This window comes from Sinohyriopsis cumingii, chromosome 10 (genome assembly GCF_028554795.1).
Source record: "Sinohyriopsis cumingii isolate HCF-2022 chromosome 10, ASM2855479v2, whole genome shotgun sequence".
NCBI classification, from domain to species: Eukaryota; Metazoa; Mollusca; class Bivalvia; order Unionida; family Unionidae; genus Sinohyriopsis; species Sinohyriopsis cumingii.
Window position 1 is genome coordinate 42,818,173 of NC_142970.1, and position 19,673 is coordinate 42,837,845.

The following is a 19,673-nucleotide window of genomic DNA, read 5'->3' on the forward strand; positions in this document are numbered from 1 at the left end:
AAGACATTTTTTCCCTGAAAGGCACAGAAAACTATCTTGTAACAGTTACATACAACCCTACTTAGACTACTGTAATACAGCATGGGGTAATTCAAATGATAAAAACATAGCAAAGCTGGCACATCGTCAAAAAAGAGCATTTGGGCTAATATCAATCCAGAAAGAAAGCAAGGAAAGTTCAGCTGGAAGGTTAAAAAATTTTACCTATTAAAGACCGAATCTGTCTGAGAAAAGCCAAATTAATGTACAGGATATCTCATAATAGTGCTCCTGAATATTTACAATCACTATTCCAGTATAGGCTACCTGGTAATGCTCCCACCTGCGATCCATGTCTACCAAACAGTATAAAATTCCCAAGCCAATTAAGGAGTTATTTTAAAAAAGTTTCCAATACTCTGGAACTCTGCTCTGGAACAGTATTCCAGTTGAGAGTAGAAATGCCCACTCTATTTCCTTCTTCCAAACTCAATGTATCCAGTGGCTTCAGAGATGCAGCTTAAATAAATAAATTCCTTCGTATGAGGGCCTCAAGGTAGATTAGTTTTTAGCTAATTGTTACCCTCTTTAAATAAGGTCATTATTATTATTATTATTATTGTCCATACAATAACTTTTTCCCCACAATACGATTGACAAAATAGTCCATACAATAACCTTCTTTCTATAAGATTGACAAAATAGTCCATACAATAACTTTTTTCTGCCTATACGATTTAGAAAATATTCTATACAATAACTTTTTCTTTCTATAATATTGACAAAATAGTCCATTCAATAACTTTTTTCTTTCTAAACGATTGACAAAATATTCCGTACAATAACTTTTTTCTTTCTGTATGATTTAAAAAATACGGAATAATTTTAGCTTGGTCTAAAGTCTAGCATCCTGAAAGCATTACGACAGTAGCATGTGATGTATTACTGATATCAATGCAAGTGACATCTTATCACCCACAAAATCGCAACCTCATAGCATTTGTTTAGACCTAGAAAAAGCGTTTGACCTAGTATGGACCAATGGACTAATGGCAAAATTAAACCAATTTGGAATAACTGGATGCTTGTTCAACTTGATTGGCGATTTCCTCACAGGCCATAAAATTACAAGAATAGGCAATACCCATTCAGAAGAATTTTCACTTGAAAATGGAACAGTGCAAGGCAGTGTAATAAGTCCCTTACTATTTAGCCTAATAATAAACGACCTTGACCTCAATGCAGCCTCCGCAAAAATAAACTTTTCACAATTTCAAGATGATAGTGGCATATGGAGGAATGGAAATCCTGCCAATAACACAGTAGTTAAAGAAATCCAGCAGAGCCTAGACAACACAGGGAGATGGGCGGACAAATGGGGTTTCAAAATATCTCAAGAAAAAACTGTGGCAATCATATTCACCCCCAAACGAAATAACAACCTAGTCTATCCAAACTTCTATATACAAAATCAATTAATCAAATACGTAACAGTAGTAAAATTCCTAGGAATGTTCTTTGACAACCACCTCACATGGAAACAGAACATTGAACAACTCACCCAGAATTGTAACAAAGATCTCAATTTACTCAGGAACATCACAGGGACTGACTGGGGATCCAACCAGGAAACCCTCCTCACGATATATCAAACCCTAATTAGATTAAAACTGGATTATGGTTGCCAAGCATATGACTCGGCTAAGCAACCTGTACTACAAAAAAGAGTATTTGGGCTAATATCAATCCAGAAAGAAAACAAGGAACATTTAGCTGGGACGTTAAAACTATTACCTATTAAAGACTGAATCTGTTTGAGAAAAGCCAAATTAATGTACAGGATATCACATATTAGTGCTCCTGAATAGTTACAATCACTATTCCAGTATAGGCTGCCTGGTAATACTCCCACCTGCGATCCATGTCTACCAAACAGTATAAAATTCAAAAACCAAATAAGGAGTTATTTAAAATAGTTTCCAATACTCTGAAAGTCTGCTCTGGAATAGTATTCCAGTTGAGATTAGAAATGCCCACTCAATTTCCTTCTTCCAAACCCAATACATCCAGTGGCTTCAGAGATGCAGCTAAAATAAATAGTTCCTTTGTATCAGGGTCTCACGGTAGATTAGTTCTTAGCTAATTGTGTTATCCTTTTTAAATAAAGTCATTATTATTATTTATTATTATTATTATTATTGTTCATACACAGGACAACTATGTACATTTTGTATATATAGTACAGATAGGTACATTGTGTATATAGAGTACACATAGGTACATTGTGCATATAGAGTAAATATAGGTACATTGTGTATATACTGTACAACTATGTACATTGTGCATATAGAGTACATATAGGTATATCGTATATACACAGTACAACTATGTACATTTCCTACATACAGTACAGCTATGTACATTTTGTTTATACAGTACAACTATGTACATTGTGCATATAGAGTACATATAGGTACATTGTGTACAGTTGGTTGAGCAAACTATTAAGATAATTGATTGTGAAACTCCGTAATTGATTATCTTTAGTTTCATGAAAAACGCAAAGATTAGTAAAACTCATATGTAAACGGCAAGCTAAATAGGGTTTCAAATCCAAATGAAAATTGTTGGGGGGATTGCATCTTTATTTCAGTTACGTGAGACTGATCAGCCATAAAAAGTTCCTTTCAGTTTACAAAGTTGTATAACAAAAATAACGCAACACAACAGAAGAAAATGTAATATTTTTATCAGGTTAAAGTATACATGTCATTAAAAGAGATTACTCATGTACATTTATTAACATTTGGAATTCTTGAGCAAAGTTATAAATATATAACAAACAAAAATTATAATTTGCTCTTAGTAGCCGATAATAAAATGGTTAAGTGGAACCGATCATTGATTATGAACTTCTGACCGATTCCCATCACTAGTTTGATCTTATAGTAATGTATTTGTCAACTCAAATAATTTCCACTTTTCATCCATTAGATTACAATTAAATGCATTTATATTTCTCATTTCCTTTTTTAAAAAGTTCCATATTAGTTGCCCTGATTATTGAAAACGTTTCTAACAGTCAATATATGCATTTGCAATCAATATATTACAGATTCAAATAATAACAAAGAGACAGACTGAATTGTATTCCTTGGTCTAATATTGCCACATTTCATCATGTCATGCTGCCATTATGCAAGGGGCATAAGTGACGCATCAACTTACAGAAATATAAAACCTTCACAAGATTCATAAAAATGGTAACTAGCAAATGATTTAGAAGAGTTATAAACATTTGTAATGATGAATAAATGAAGTAGTTAAATCATAAACTTGTACAGTGATTTTAGTAGTTCCTTGCAATATAGTGCAATCTTTAATAATCATGCCAAAGGCATGGCCCATGGCAGGGTCGAAGATATTTATAAACATATGAAGGCTATCCTTCTGTGGCTACCATTACCAGTATGGGTTATGACTATGTCCAACTCTCATGTACATATCTCTCTTACTTCTGTGGATACCATCAGCAGTATGGTTTATGACTATGTCTAAATCTCATGCACATGTCTCTCTTACTTATGTGGCTACCATTAGCAGTATGGGTTATGACTAAGTCCAACTCTGAAAATGGTTTCATGTACTCCAACACATTGTTGCATGTATGCTGCAAATTTGGGCATGTTCCTTGCATTTGTTTATATAGTACATTATTCTGGTTTACAATCTGTAGTGACATATAGTTTTATTATAATTAACACTATGCCAGAAGAGTCTCTTATTGTTTACTGTCTGTTGCCTGTGAATCTACATGTAGCCTTACAATAATATGCACTATGTGAGAAGAGTCTCTGGTTTACAACCTGTAGGAAGTGACCCAACATGTAGACTCAGAAAAATATGCACTATGCGAGAAGAGTCTCTGGTTTACAATCTGTAGGAAGTGACCCAACATGTAGCCTCAGAAAAATATGCACTATGTGAGAAGAGTCTCCTCTGGTTTACAACCAGTAACATGTGACTCTACATGTAGTCTAAGAATAGTATTCGCTATGCTAGAAGATAAGTTCCGATGGTTTACAGTCTGTAGCATGCAATTCTAGCAATATATCATTAAATAAATTTCTACAGTCTATCTGGTTTGCCTTATGGTCATTCACAGTACTGTATAAATAAATATTTTGCCTAAATAGGTGGTCACTCATGGCAGTGAATTATATAAAAGATAACTAATTTCAGTCACAAAGAGCAGGTGGACACTCTTGGCAGGTGTCCAATCATTGTAGGAATTGTTCAAAGCAGTTTTTACGGTGTATCCTATTCCAGTTCAAGATCTGGGTGTATTCTTTATACCTGTCAATCTGAATTGTCTCCCCTTCATTACAAGGTCTTACAATATTCTTTCTATTTGTCCATCTGAATTGTCTCCCACGAGTACATGATCTGGGTTTATTACCGATATCTGTCAGTCCGAATCATCTACCCTTGAGTACAAGATCTGGATATTTTGTTCACACTTATTTATTCTGCTTTGTAAATCCTGCTGTCCAGATTGTTCAATTCCTTTGATTTCTTCAAGTATATCATCTTCGAAGTCAGGGTCACAGCAACATTTGGTTAGATAAATCAAGTTGCCAGTGATTCTTGTCCAGTGAGTGGTAAAATCACTGCTTTTCATTCTTGCTGAACTAGTGTGTGCCTGGTATGTATTTCTATCACTTCTAACAGCTCTAATTGCTTGGTCAACCTGTGGATCAAGGTTTGGCACTAAATTGAGCAAGAGAGCAGAGGTGAGTGATATATCGTACTTTCTTTGATCTGTGGTGCCTTGCTTTGGAAAGATTTCCTCAAGTTGGGGACTGCTCAAAATCTTATTCTTTCGAAGGCCACGAATTGTTTTCTCGTTATTTTTCATGAACTGAGCAAAGGTGCAGTTTGGTGTAACTGCATAGAAAGTAAGTAAGCGCCTCAGGACTTTGGTTCCAATGTCAACAATTAAGCAGGAAATGCGGCTGAAATGCTCTCTCTCTTCTGCCTTCGATGTCAACGAGGCTGAAACAATAATAAGCATTAATAAAGTTAGTAACCATGAAAGGTAAGCATGTCACATAAATACAAATAAATAGAGTTCTGGACAATTTCTGATTTAAGTGACTTTGAACAATTAAGAAGTGATCGGATTGTATCAAATCTGTTCTAAACTGTTTTCCTTGTGGGGCCGAGGTAGCTTTTGTGTGTATCTTTCAAATGTAAAGCTCATTTGTGTCCTCTATTCATTTCAAAACGTGCACATTCATACATCTATTGGTTTACAATCTATATTACATATAGTCCATTTGGCCATTACATCCAGCTCTCACACACCAACTGTCTGATATAAACACTTGCAGCAATTGAAATTAATTAGGTACAGAATCTCTGTATACTCATGATATTTGTATAACGCTTGTAGCAATTGAAATTAATTAGGTACAAAATCTCTGTATGCTCATGACATTTTTAAAACATGTATGGAGAAAGACTCAAGAGTTTCACATAAAAAGTACACTTTAGCAACTTAGTTGATGAAAACTGTTACAAATGACTTTACAATCTACATAAGTCACTTTAGTTACTTAGTTGACGAAAACTGTTACAAATGACTTTACAATCTACATAAGTCACTTTAGTTACTTAGTTGACGAAAACTGTTACAAATGACTTTACTATCTGCATAAGTCAGTATGGTTGACAATTTTAGGGCTAGTGATTTCGTGCTTTGCAATGTAGAGAGGTCAAGAAGGTTTATTATGTTAAGGCTAACGATCTCTTGCTTTACAGTCTACCGATACTATATACTTAAGTCTGCGAGACTAACGATGTAGGGGGGAATGATTTCTTGACATAACCACAGAGGAAGTTCAATTGTAACAAAGAAATACAAAGAGTGGGAACCCTGATCAATTATATTTCTCTGAGCTTATAATACAGATAAATTGATAGAGGTCCAGCTAGAAACTGTTGTGCCACCATCCCAAACAGCCCGTGCACCCTTTTACCCATTTCAGAACACCTACTTGTTTTCTTAAACTGCAAAATTAGCATCGGGATGAACATTTTTCACGTTTCTTAACTTAAATGATTGTTTTAATAGTTTTATTTTCAAACTGTTTAAATGCCTGTAATCAACATTCACCAAATCACGTGTGTGTTGTAGCTTAAGCTTGCCCTTCAAATCAAAGGGTGTTACTACTACAGGTCTGACTTGGAAATGTCTATTTCATTAAAGTTAACGAATCACAAACATGAAATAGCTTGTTCTATCTGCCACATTAAATACAAAATATATGTCAAAGCCTAAACATCATCTGTATTGACCTATTATTAAAAACAACAAATAATTAAAATAAATCTCTATGTGAATGACACTCTATTAAGGTAAAAGAATTTCCAAAAATTCAAGAGACTACTGCTTTTTCCCTTCAACTGCCAAGTTGAATATTTCTCTGCTATCATTCAGGAATAACTAGCTGCCGGTGGACTTCACACAGACACCTCTCTCCTATAGGACATAGTATGCATCATCTTACATAATGGTTTTCACACAGAGACCTCTCTCCTATAGGACATAGTATACATCATCTTACATAATGGATTTCACACAGAGACCACTCTCCTATAGGACATAGTATACATCATCTTACCTTTTTAAGACAGCATCATGGCAGCTATACCAGCTGTATTAATGGCACCATTTCCATTTTTGGACCAATTTTTTGGCATAAAATATATACAGGCAAAAACCTCAAGTTAATATATGGGAGAATATCTAACAGATACCGTGGTGGCCATATTGGCGATAGTCATTTTCAGTTAAGACCAAGCAGATATTATATGAACTCTTCTGATGAAAATCCAATGTCAAAATGATTGTGGAGGAGTATCAAAAAACAAGATTTTCAAGATGGACAGATGTTGGACACGAGATCAGCCCCATCTTAATTTAGGATCAGCTAAACATGATAAGATGACTTTTACTTAGATCCAATGCTGATATGGTGGTTCATTCAGAAGTAGTAATACAAAATTTTCATTCTGGCCACTGTGACAGCCATATGAGACATCAGATCAGCACCATTTCACTGAGGACCAACTAGATATCATTAAGTCTTTTGGGTGAAAACCCCATGTCAATACAACTTTCCATTCAGTCACACTGGATATCACAGTTGAACAACTTTTAAAATCTCACAAATATCATTAAAAAATATTAAAATGAAAAGTCCATGTTGATGCATAAGGAGCAGCAAATTGATTTTCAAGATGGCTGTCTGGCCATGTTACCTTTCTGAATTGGCACTATTTTCACTTTGGACCAGACCTCATAGGAAGTCTTTTAGTAAATATTGTTATGCATATTTAGATCTTGTTATTGCCCTTGGTCAGTAATTCTGGGCAGAGGCCTACCTGAAGACTCATATTATTTTTGTAAACAATATACTACATTGCTAATAACGTTTTATGATTTTATTTTATATATTAAGACAGTCATTACTTGGAGGTAAACATGTTTACTATACGTTCCAGGTCTAGTTTTATTTAGAAATTATAAATGCTATAGGAGAAAGATATTTCTGAATTTGATGGGAAAATGACACACATCCTGGTTCTGTTGTTGTGTCTTCGCTTTCAACATAAATGCTGATTACTTCAAATTTACTCATTCCATATCTTGACATTGATCTTAGCTACATGAAGTTGTATTCAGTTGAGAGGATTTAATTTAAATTATTCTTTGGAATTACACAGTGCTTATTGACAAATTAATATTTTGGGCTTATTGAGAATTCCATCAAGGCTATTTTGGATTATAACATTGTGACACATCAAGGCCCTTAGCACATCAACACTATTCCAAACTACTGGAATAAGGACACATTCAATATCAGAATTCATTTGGAACACCACTGGAATTCATTCAGAATAATCTATACATTTGCACTTCTCATAGAACATTTTTTTGACTATTAAAATTATTAATTTTTCAAGAAACGAAATGATCAAATCTTGTGCAAAGCATGAAACTGTGGAGCAAAACCTTAAGACAAATATATACATCAGTGCAGTTTGATGTGATTTACTCAAGACAATGTGGCAATAATAGTGATGCTATGTATGACAATAGCTAATTATGCCAATTTTGTCTTTGCTTAGATATACATAGTTCTTTCTAGTTATGGGTGGTTTTTCTTCCAATTGTGCAGCCTTTTGAGAGATGCATATCTGAATTAAGGCCAAACTGTATACTCTATAACCAAAATCATACCTAACAATCATTCACCGAAACTAAAGAAGATACATTATTTCAGCAATACCTAAAATATTTAGTTTCTTATTTAATTAACTAGATACCCAGAAAAGAAAACCTGAGAAAGTATTTTTTTTTTAAAACTCAAACCTGTGCAAAGTACAAATCTGTAGACTAGAACCGTCAGAGAACAGCCCATGTTAATATCACAATTCATTCAGAAGGAGAAGCAGAGACAAAATTTTCAAGATGGTCAGTGTGGTGGTCATTCATGTCCCAATTGGAACAATTCTCCTTGAGAATCAACGTCATAAAAGATCTCCTGATCTTGCAACTTTCCTGTCAGAAGACGTAGTGATAAATATGTCCAAGATGGCTTACATGGCATAGAGTTGTTCAAAAATGAAAATGGTGTCACTCTTATATCCAATACAGCCACCATGGCAGTTGTCTTGAAAATCATGTTATCACTACTCCACCTGAATGGAAGGTTTTATTAGCATGGCATCTCATGGAATGTCCATTAAAGTTTTTATGTCTAGTTTGTCCAAAATGAAAATGGTGCCACTCTTATATGTAATACAGCAACCCTGACAGTTAGTTAGAATGTGAAGTAATCACAAAAAGACTTTTTATGATTCATATTGAGTCCACTAAGTGAAAATGGAGCCACTCAGGTATATATGATGGACGACACTTTAACCAGTTTGAAACATGTGTCATTGCTACTCCTTCTGAATGGACGGTCACATCAACATTGAGTTATTGCTAATGTCTGGTTGGTCAGAAATGAACTGGCATGATCTCCAATATGGCTACCACAGCAGCCATCTTGAAAATTTTGTTATCGCTATTTCTCAATGGAAAGTACTATCAATATGGTTTTTTTGACCAGAAGGCTCATAATGATATCTAGTTTGTGCTGATATTACCATCAATATTGCTATCACAACAACTAATTTGAAATTCTTTTCATAGGTCAAAAATATCAGACATGTATTCAACACTAGACATTTAAGAAAAAGAAAAGGCTTTGTCCTAATGTCTTGGAAATTCCTTCCAGCAAGAAGAGTACCATTCCTTTCCATGGACTCTTCTTACATAGTGACCTTGACCTTAAAACAAAAAATCACATTTTATTCCTAACCCTATGTGCAAGTCATCCACTTGTTAACTATAGATGGAGGAAAATGTAAAGTCATTGTGTTAAATAAAGAAATAGGTAACATATATCCAGATGGGTTGACATCATAATCTGGTATGCTCCACCTTATTGTGGACATAAAAACAGCCAGAGTATAATCAATGATTACGTATATTTTTCGTTACATTTGAAGTTTTAATCATTTTAAAATGCAACTTAAATATCAAGAGGCACTAGACAGTCAGTAGTATCCTGACCTACATCAAAGCCACTTACATGTACCTCCCTACCCACCCAGAAACCCATCAACCTACCATGACAGGGCATGCATGACGTAACAATATTAAAAAGCTAGTAATATAAGGATTAATATTATCTTTGTATTATTTTATTTAAATCATTGTTCTTAAAATCTGCTTCAAAATCTAATATCACTGTCCATCCCTAGAAACCAGATTTTACTTGCTTTTACTATCATGGCTATTGCTGCTGTTCTTATAGGGTTTAACACCATTTTTTATCACAATATAGGTTATACATGGCAGCCAGTATAGTAGTAGAGGGAGAACCCTTGAAAACCATGAGAAGAACCTCCGACCCACAATAAACTTCTGGCAAGCTTTCTCAGGTGCCCACATTAGCTGAGCCTGAGACACAAAACCACACAGACAGAGGTGAGATGGCAGTGATCTGGAAAGGTGAGCACCTTAGACCACTCGGCCACACCTAATTTTGTTGTGTAATAGTACTCCTCCAAATGCACAAACATATATTTTCATTACTGTACAAGCAGCAATGTCACCATAACTGTTTTAAGTGTATAAAGCGGTGTGATTGCTTCAGTGTAAAATGGAGGTCACCATGTCCAAGGAATTAACCCAAAATGATCCCTGAAGTGTGAAAAGTAGATTACAAATTTTTCCAGACCTAACAATAAAAAGTGTGGATGATCATGAGTGAAAAGTTGATCACAGTGAACTACTGTTGATACTGTGGTAAAGCAGTCTTTTAAATATCAGCACAGTGTATAATGCTTAGTGTCATAAAGCAGTCTTTTAAATATCAGCACAGTGTACAATGCTTAATGTCATGGAGTACTGTTTACAGTTGCATGTTGAGGTTGCAATAAAGCTGAAGGATATTTTGCATCCTGGACAATTTCAGTTATTTAAACAGAATCTTAATATTAGGTTAGATATGAATGCATGTATTTCATGAATTGTACTGTTTGTTTTCGCTGTGTGTAGAGATATCCTGTATGAATTGTACTGTTTGTTTTCGCTATGCCATTGTGTGTAGAAATGTTCTGTACGAATTGTTTTGTTTTCACTATGCCATTGTGTGCAGAAATGTCAAAAAAATTACAAAGTTATTGTGTATGTGTTTAAGTTGGATATATAATGTAGCTATAACAATTTTTCAGTCATATAGCTATGATATTTGCAGTGTGGCAGTTTATATGATGTCTAGCACTGGAGCATGATTCAGCAGACATATGTTATGATGTCCCACCCAGTCACATTACCCTGACACCGGGCCAACAAGTCCTAACACTAACATCTTAACGCTGAGCACCAAGCAAGGCAGCTGTTAGTACCATTTTTACAAGCCTCTGGTATGATTTGGCCAGGGTTAGAACCCGCAACGTCCCACATCCAAGATGGATACCCTAGCAAAGCAGGACACTGGAGTGGTCTATAAAGTTAATATATAAAAATGGCAAAATTGAATTAGGTAATCTATAAGTGTATTTGATGAGGTATACCACAGAAACAAATGGTAGTTACACAGTTAAATGCTTTATTCAAACTTAGTAAACATTTGACCAGACAAGATCAAGATCTTCACTTGACTGAAATTTTTTAGAGCCACTCATGAAAAAAGGAAACCCTTACATCACATGAGCTGTACTGTAGATAGTTAAAAGTATCATGCAAAGAATGCAATCATATTTCAGACTGATTAAACAAGATCAAGATCTTTCTTGGAACACCTCTAAATGAATGCCAATCTGTTTGATCCATCGTATGGCTAAACCATGTCACTTGCCTAGCATTTGTGTATGGACTCAGGAAACACACGAAACCTTTCATTAATTTGCTGAATTATACTCCCTGAAATCATTGCGTTTGGACCCTGTCTCTGTATTGTACTTCCCTAAAATCTTTGTGTTTGGACAATGTCTCTGTATGCTACTCCCTACAATCTTTGTATTTGGACATTGTCTCTGTATTCTACTCCCTAAAATCATTGTGCTTGGATGATGTCTCTGTATTCTACTCCCCTAAAATCTTTGTGCTTGGACATTGTCTATATTCTACTCTCTGAAATTATCACGATTGGACACTGTCTCTGGATTATACTCTCTGAATACATGTGTTAAGTCACTGCCTCTATATTCTACTCCCTAAAGTCATGTTTGGACAATGTCTCTGTATTCTACTCTCTAAATTCATTGTGTTTGGACAATGTCTCTATATTATACTCCCTAAAATCATTGTGTCTGGACAATGTCTCCTTATTCTACTCTCTATAATAATTGTGTTTGGTCAATGTCTCTGTATTCTACTCTAAATAATTGTTTGGACAATGTCTCTGTATTCTACTCCCTAAAATCATAATGTTTGGACAATGTCTCTATATTCTACTCTCTCTGAATCCATGTGTTAGGTCATTGTTCCTATATCCTACTCCCTAAAATCTGTGAGTTTGGACTCTGTCTCTGCATCAGGTCACTGTCTCTGTATTTGGCACACTAAAAGCATCATATTAGCTTTTGTATCTCAGTATTCTACTCTATACAATCAAGGTAAGTCACCATTTCTGTATTCCGCAAATTAACACCATTATGTTTAGTGAATGTCACTAGACTCTACTTTTAACAATCATGTCGTCACGGTGTCAGTATTAAGACAATGTATCTTGACTCCATTCTGTAAAAGAATAGCTCAATGTCTCTATATTCTACTCAACAAAATCATTATGTTAAGTCACTGTCTCTATATTATACTCATACAACCATTGTGTTGAGTTACTGTCTCTGTATTATACTCATACAACCATTGTGTTGAGTTACTGTCTCTGTATTCTGCTCAATAAAATCATTGTGTTAAGTCAATTCGCTGTATTCTACTCAATAAAATCATTGTGTTAAGTTAATGTCTCTGTATTCTGCTCAATAAAATCATTGTGTTAAGTCAATTCGCTGTATTCTACTCAATAAAATCATTGCGTTAAGTCACTGTCTTTGTATTCTACTCAAAAAAATCATTGTGTTAATTCACTGTCTCTGTACGTTATTCTAAAAAAATCATTGCGTTAAGTCACTGTCTCTATATTCTACTCAATACAATCATTATGTTAAGTCACTGTCTCTATATTATACTCAATAAAATCATTATATTAAGTCACTGTCTCTGTATTCTACTCAATAAAATCATTGTGTTAAGTCACTGTCTCTATATTCTACTCAATAAAATCATTATGTTAAGTCACTGTCTCTATATTCTACTCAATAAAATCATTATGTTAAGTCACTGTCTCTATATTCTACTCAATAAAATCATTATATTAAGTCACTGTCTCTATATTCTACTCTATAAAATCATTATGTTAAGTCACTGTCTATATTATACTCAATAAAATCATTATATTAAGTCACTGTCTCTATATTCTACACAATAAAATCATTATATTAAGTCACTGTCTCTATAATCTACTCAATACAATCATTATATTAAGTAACTGTCTCTATATTCTACTCTATAAAATCATTATGTTAAGTCACTGTCTCTATATTCTACTCTATAAAATCATTATATTAAGTCACTGTCTCTATATTCTACTCAATAAAATCATTATATTAAGTCAATGTCTCTATATTCTACACAATAAAATCATTATATTAAGTCACTCTCTCTATATTCTACACAATAAAATCATTGTGTTAAGTCACTGTCTCTATATTGTACTCAATAAAATCATTATATAAAGTCACTGTCTCTATATTCTACTCAATAAAATCATTATATTAAGTCACTGTCTCTATATTCTACTCAATAAAATCATTATATTAAGTCACTGTCTCTATATTATACTCAATAAAATCATTATGTTAAGTCACTGTCTCTATATTCTACTCAATAGTCATTGCAAGTCACTGTCTCTGTATTCTACACTATACATGTTAAGTCACTGTCTATATTCTACTCAATAAAATCATTATATTAAGTCACTTTCTCTATATTCTACTCTATAAAATCATTATGTTAAGTCACTGTCTCTATATTCTACTCAATAAAATCATTATGTTAAGTCACTGTCTCTATATTCTACTCAAAAGTCATTGTAAGTCACTGTCTCTGTATTCTACACTATACATGTTAAGTCACTGTCTATATTCTACGCAATAAAATCAGTGTGTTAAGTCACTGTCTCTATATTCTACTCAATAAAATCATTATGTTAAGTCACTGTCTCTATATTCTACTCAATAAAATCATTATGTTAAGTCACTGTCTCTATATTCTACTCAATAAAATCATTTTATTAAGTCACTGTCTCTGTATTCTACTCAATAAAATCATTATATTAAGTCACTGTCTCTATATTCTATTCAATAAAATCATTATGTTAAGTCACTGTCTCTGTATTCTACTCAATAAAATCATTATATTAAGTCACTGTCTCTATATTCTACTCAATAAAATCATTGTGTTAAGTCACTGTCTCTATATTCTACTCAATAAAATCATTATGTTAAGTCACTGTCTCTATATTCTACTCAATAAAATCATTATGTTAAGTCACTGTCTCTATATTCTACTCAATAAAATCATTTTATTAAGTCACTGTCTCTATATTATACTCAATAAAATCATTATGTTAAGTCACTGTCTCTATATTCTACTCAATACAACCACTGTGTTAAGTCACTGTCTCTGTATTCTACTCAATAAAATCATTATATTAAGTCACTGTCTCTATATTATACTCAATAAAATCATTATATTAAGTCACTGTCTCTATATTCTACTCAATAAAATCATTATGTTAAGTGACTGTCTCTATATTCTACTCAATAAAATCATTATATTAAGTCACTGTCTCTATATTCTACCCAATAAAATCATTTTATTAGGTCACTGTCTCTGTATTCTACTGAATACAACCATTGTGTTAAGTCACTGTCTCTGTATTCTACTCAATACAACCATTGTGTTAAGTCACTGTCTCTGTATTCTATTCAATACAACCATTGTGTTAAGTCACTGTCTCTGTATTCTACTCCATAAAATCATTGTGTTAAGTCACTGTCTCTGTATTCTACTCCATAAAATCATTGTGTTAAGTCACTGTCTCTGTATTCTACTCAATACAACCATTGTGTTAAGTCACTGTCTCTGTATTCTACTCAATACAACCATTGTGTTAAGTCACTGTCTCTGTTTTCTACTCCATAAAATCATTGTGTTAAGTCACTGTCTCTGTATTCTACTCAATACAACCATTGTGTTAAGTCACTGTCTCTGTATTCTACTCAATACAACCATTGTGTTAAGTCACTGTCTCTGTATTCTACTCAATACAACCATTGTGTTAAGTCACTGTCTCTGTATTCTACTCCATAAAATCACTGTACTAAGTCACTGTCGTTGTATTCTACTCAATACAATCATTATATTAAGTCACTGTCTCTATTTTCTACTCAATAAAATCATTGTTAAGTCACTGTCTCTATATTCTACTCAATAAAATCATTATGTTAAGTCACTGTCTCTATATTCTACTCAATAAAATCATTATGTTAAGTCACTGTCTCTATATTATACTCAATAAAATCATTATATTAAGTCACTGTCTCTGTATTCTACTGAATACAACCATTGTGTTAAGTCACTGTCTCTGTATTCTACTCAATACAACCATTGTACTAAGTCACTGTCGTTGTATTATACTCATAAAATCATTGTGTTAAGTCACTGTCTGTATTCTACTCAATAAAATCATTGTGTTAAGTCACTGTCTCTGTATTTTACTCAATACAACCATTGTGTTAAGTCACTGTCTCTGTATTCTACTCAATACAACCATTGTGTTAAGTCACTGTCTCTGTATTCTACTCCATAAAATCATTGTGTTAAGTCACTGTCTCTGTATTCTACTCAATACAACCATTGTGTTAAGTCACTGTCTCTGTATTCTACTCAATACAACCATTGTGTTAAGTCACTGTCTCTGTATTCTACTCCATAAAATCATTGTACTAAGTTACTGTCGTTGTATTATACTCATAAAATCATTGTGCTAAATCACTGTCTCTATATTCTACTTTATAAAAGCATCATGTTAAGTCAATGTCTCTGTATTCTAATAAAATCATGTTTACTTTCAATGTCCCTGCATGCTACTCTATGAAAGTATCTTATGTCACCATCTCTATATTCTACAATCTAAAATCGTTGTGTTAAGTCAATGTCCCTGTATTCTGTTCCATAAAATCAAGATGTTAAATTGCATTCACTTATATGCACATGCTATAAGGCAGATGCACCATTACAAAAACTCATAGAAATGTAAAACAAAATACAATGGTATTTTAAAAATAGTTAAGTTTCAATAATTGGAAACTTTATCATCTTTCTATCAATATCCCAAGACCGTTGAAAACAATATAGATATCTGCTTCCTGAGTATACTATCAATTATACATCCCACTTTTGTTCCTGAGATCTTCAATTACACATTCTTTTAGAGGTCCTGCGTGCATGTGTGTGTGCGTGTCTCTGTGTGTGTGTGTGTGTGTGTGTGTGCATGTCTATGGATGGATGGATGTATGTGTGGACATAAATATTGATGTATGGATGGATCCATGCATGAATGCATGGATGTATGCATGGATGGATGTATTCCAAGATTCTAACTAGTCTTAAAAATTAAAATGGCAGCAAAATAATTATCTAATTTAACAAAAGAACACTTGCAAGAGATATAACGAGTTGTGCAATAAAGAAAAGATATACATTATATTTTTTATCAATATTTTTTTCTGAATTCTGGATTTCTTGCTGCTTTAGTGAGATAGTTATCTTGGTATAGTTCACTGGTCTCCTCTCAATCTAATTAATTTTAAAAACAATTATATATATATATATATATATATATATATATATATATATATATATATATATACATACACCATATTATATAATTCACCCAATAACAGCATTTCATTCCACTCCACTTGTTTTAGAAATAAATTATTAACCGACAATTTATTCCCTTGAAAATACAAAATTCCCCGCAAAGTCATACCTTGATTAAAAATGTGCTCAATAAAATCTGTAGATGGGTGCGCTGACTAGCAGCAAACCAAAACTTCCAGGCCTTTTCCAGGTTTATTTCCCAGATGAACTTTTTTCAAAGTTCATATGTGGCCATATCTGAACATAATTTAAAAAGACGCCAACATTTTGGCTTATAAAACATGCATTTTTTAAATCAAAAGCTGCTTGAATTTTGAGACTCTCCACCAACATCTGAATCAGACATATAAACCACATGATGTATCACTAAAAACAGGTTCAAGTTCTTATAAATTTGCATTTAACTTGTTATAAGCTACCAAATTAAAATGTTAACTTTACTCTGCATAATTGCATGAGACTGGTTATATTAGATGCTCATCCTTGACATCACTTTACTCAGTATGGTACACATCTCAAAATATACTGTTACTATAAATCTCTGTGATACAAGTTGCAATATATACTCATCCCCGTCACCACTTTACGCAGCATAGAACAATACTACCATACTCTTACTATACTCCTCATGAGACAAATTGTAATAGATACCTGTCATCACTTTACTCTACATGGAACAATACTACCATATCTTACAATACTCCTCATGAGACAAACTATAATAGATATATGGCATCACTTTACTCAACATGGAACAATACTAACATACTCTTACAATACTCCTCATGAGACAAATTGTAATAGATACCTGTCATCACTTTACTCTACATGGAACAATACTACCATATCTTACAATACTCCTCATGAGACAAACTATAATAGATATATGGCATCACTTTACTCAACATGGAACAATACTAACATACTCTTACAATACTCCTCATGAGACAAATTGTAATAGATACCTGTCAGCACTTTACTCAGCATGGAATAATACTACCATACTCTTACAATACTCCTCATGAGACAAATTGCAATAGATACCTGTCATCAATTTACTCAGCATGGTACATGTATCAAAACACAAGTATACTCTTACTAAATATCACTGTCATCTGACATAGGAATGATGCCAAAGGGGTCTTAACCTGCAGTATTTACACTTATCATAATATTTTCCTGATCTGAATCCATTTTAGTTCAAGGTTGTATTGGGGGCCTGTGTAAAAAAAGCAATGTCGGATTCTTTTCCAATATGTTATGCCCTGACAAGTAGGAAAAAGATGCTTAATTAACCAATAATTAATGAAAGGTCTATGTTACGAAGCTGAGCTTTGAGCAATTTGGCAGTAGAAAATACGCGATTTTCTCTATGCTGAGCTTTGAGCATGTTGCCAGTAGAAAATACACGATGTTCTCTAGGCTGAGCTTTGAGCGTGTTGCCAGTAGCAAATACACGATGTTCTCTACGTGCAGCTTTTGCATCTCTTCCTTGCAAAATTTAACCCGATCAGGATGTCAAAAAGACAAGTGGTTTTCCCTAAGGCCTATTTCTGTCTGGTTGGTGTCCCAACTACTTTCAGAGTAATTCAACTATGGACTAAACATTTAATTCAGTCACTGTCACAATGGGATTCTGCATTGAAAATTGCCTGACAATAGGTATTTTTCTAGATATTTAGCAAGTCCTCATTGAAAGATAATCACTTGAAAGGTGAACATAGGCTTGTGACTGTTGCAGCTGACAAGAATGCTGAACACCACATAAGAAAATATACCAATGCAGAGCAAAGGGTAGCCAGCCAACTTAAACATCCCACTTGACCGGGTACATGGACTGACTAAAAAAATATGACTGTAGCAAGTACCCAAGTGATGCATTGTATCTTAACTGATTAAACAGTTCCATTTTAAAACAAATTAAATTACATTTAGCTTAATGATATATTTCTTCCATCACCAAGAAACAGCTGAAAATTCCAAGTTTTATCCAGCCTTTCATCAATATTTGCTTTTCACCTTTGTAAACAAGCATTATTTCTGTCAACTTTTCCCACTGGTTCCTTGGTAGCATGGAAACCATCTAAAAGAACCATGAAACATGTCTTAACTTAGTTAAAAATAAATCCCATGTTGATGTGGATATTCTTTCAGGAAAAGTTGTGACAACATTTTTAAGCTGGCCAATGTCTTTTAGTCAATACTCCATTCTGGTATGACCAACCATTCAGGAAGAGTATTTAAAAAAACAATCTTCAAGATGGTTGCTGCAGTGGCCATATAGGATGCCTGAACAGCATTTATGACCTACTAGACCTTGGGATGAAGGTGGGCATGAAGTTTCATGGCAATCCTGATAGTGGTTTAAAAGGTGAAGCAATGATAAACTTGTGCTAATAGACAGACATTGTCAGATTACAGACTATTGATGACAGAAAATAGATAGCTGTTTATTCAGTAAGCTATGTCCAGAATAGCTATAGAAAACAACTGCTTGCGAAGAGATCTCTATACCTCTAGAATTACAACACTGCACCTTTACACCAGGCTTCAACATGAGGATACTTATAACATTAATGCATCTAATGAAAAGTTTGTTCAGTTATTATCTCGTCATACTCATTTATCGGTGTATATTAGCTGTGTACATGATAACGTTTGGACCTATTGTGTATTTTTCAGTTTTAAATGATTTTTAAAGTAAACACTAAAACAAATAATTTAGCTTACTCTTTTCTGTCGCATTTACTGACCATTTTTTGGTGATTCACATTTTGAATTACTTCCAACAATATATGTGATTGTCTTAGCATATTTCTTTTATGAAACCTTGTTTCCATCTTACTTTTTATGATTTATTAGAAGCCAGATCAAAAGATTTAGCAAATATATCTCAAAGAATATTTCTCACAATTGATGTTCAGGATGGACTCTCATTTGGCTGGAGAAAAGCAGAAACAATTTTCGATAGAATTTTGGCATATGTTCTCCCTCAAATATTTGCATTTGAACATCTGTCTTATATTGTCTGATATAACTGCAAGGATATGCCCTA

The 19,673-nt window shown here is 33.6% G+C and overlaps 1 protein-coding gene across 3 annotated transcripts in view; it reads right to left on the bottom strand.

The window, feature by feature from the left end:
- Positions 1 to 19,673, bottom strand: part of LOC149789934 (uncharacterized) — a 593,258-nt gene that overhangs the window by 436,294 nt on the left and 137,291 nt on the right. For 2 of the 3 annotated variants that reach the window (XM_089972006.1, XM_089972008.1), the window contains one exon: positions 2,712 to 5,034. The exons of the other annotated variant lie outside the window; for it this stretch is intronic. In XM_089972006.1, coding sequence (XP_089828132.1) covers positions 4,448 to 5,034 — 587 coding nt within the window. In that variant the 3' untranslated portion in view covers positions 2,712 to 4,447. Of the gene's footprint in view, positions 1 to 2,711; positions 5,035 to 19,673 lie in introns of those variants that run through there. 3 annotated transcript variants of the gene reach the window in all.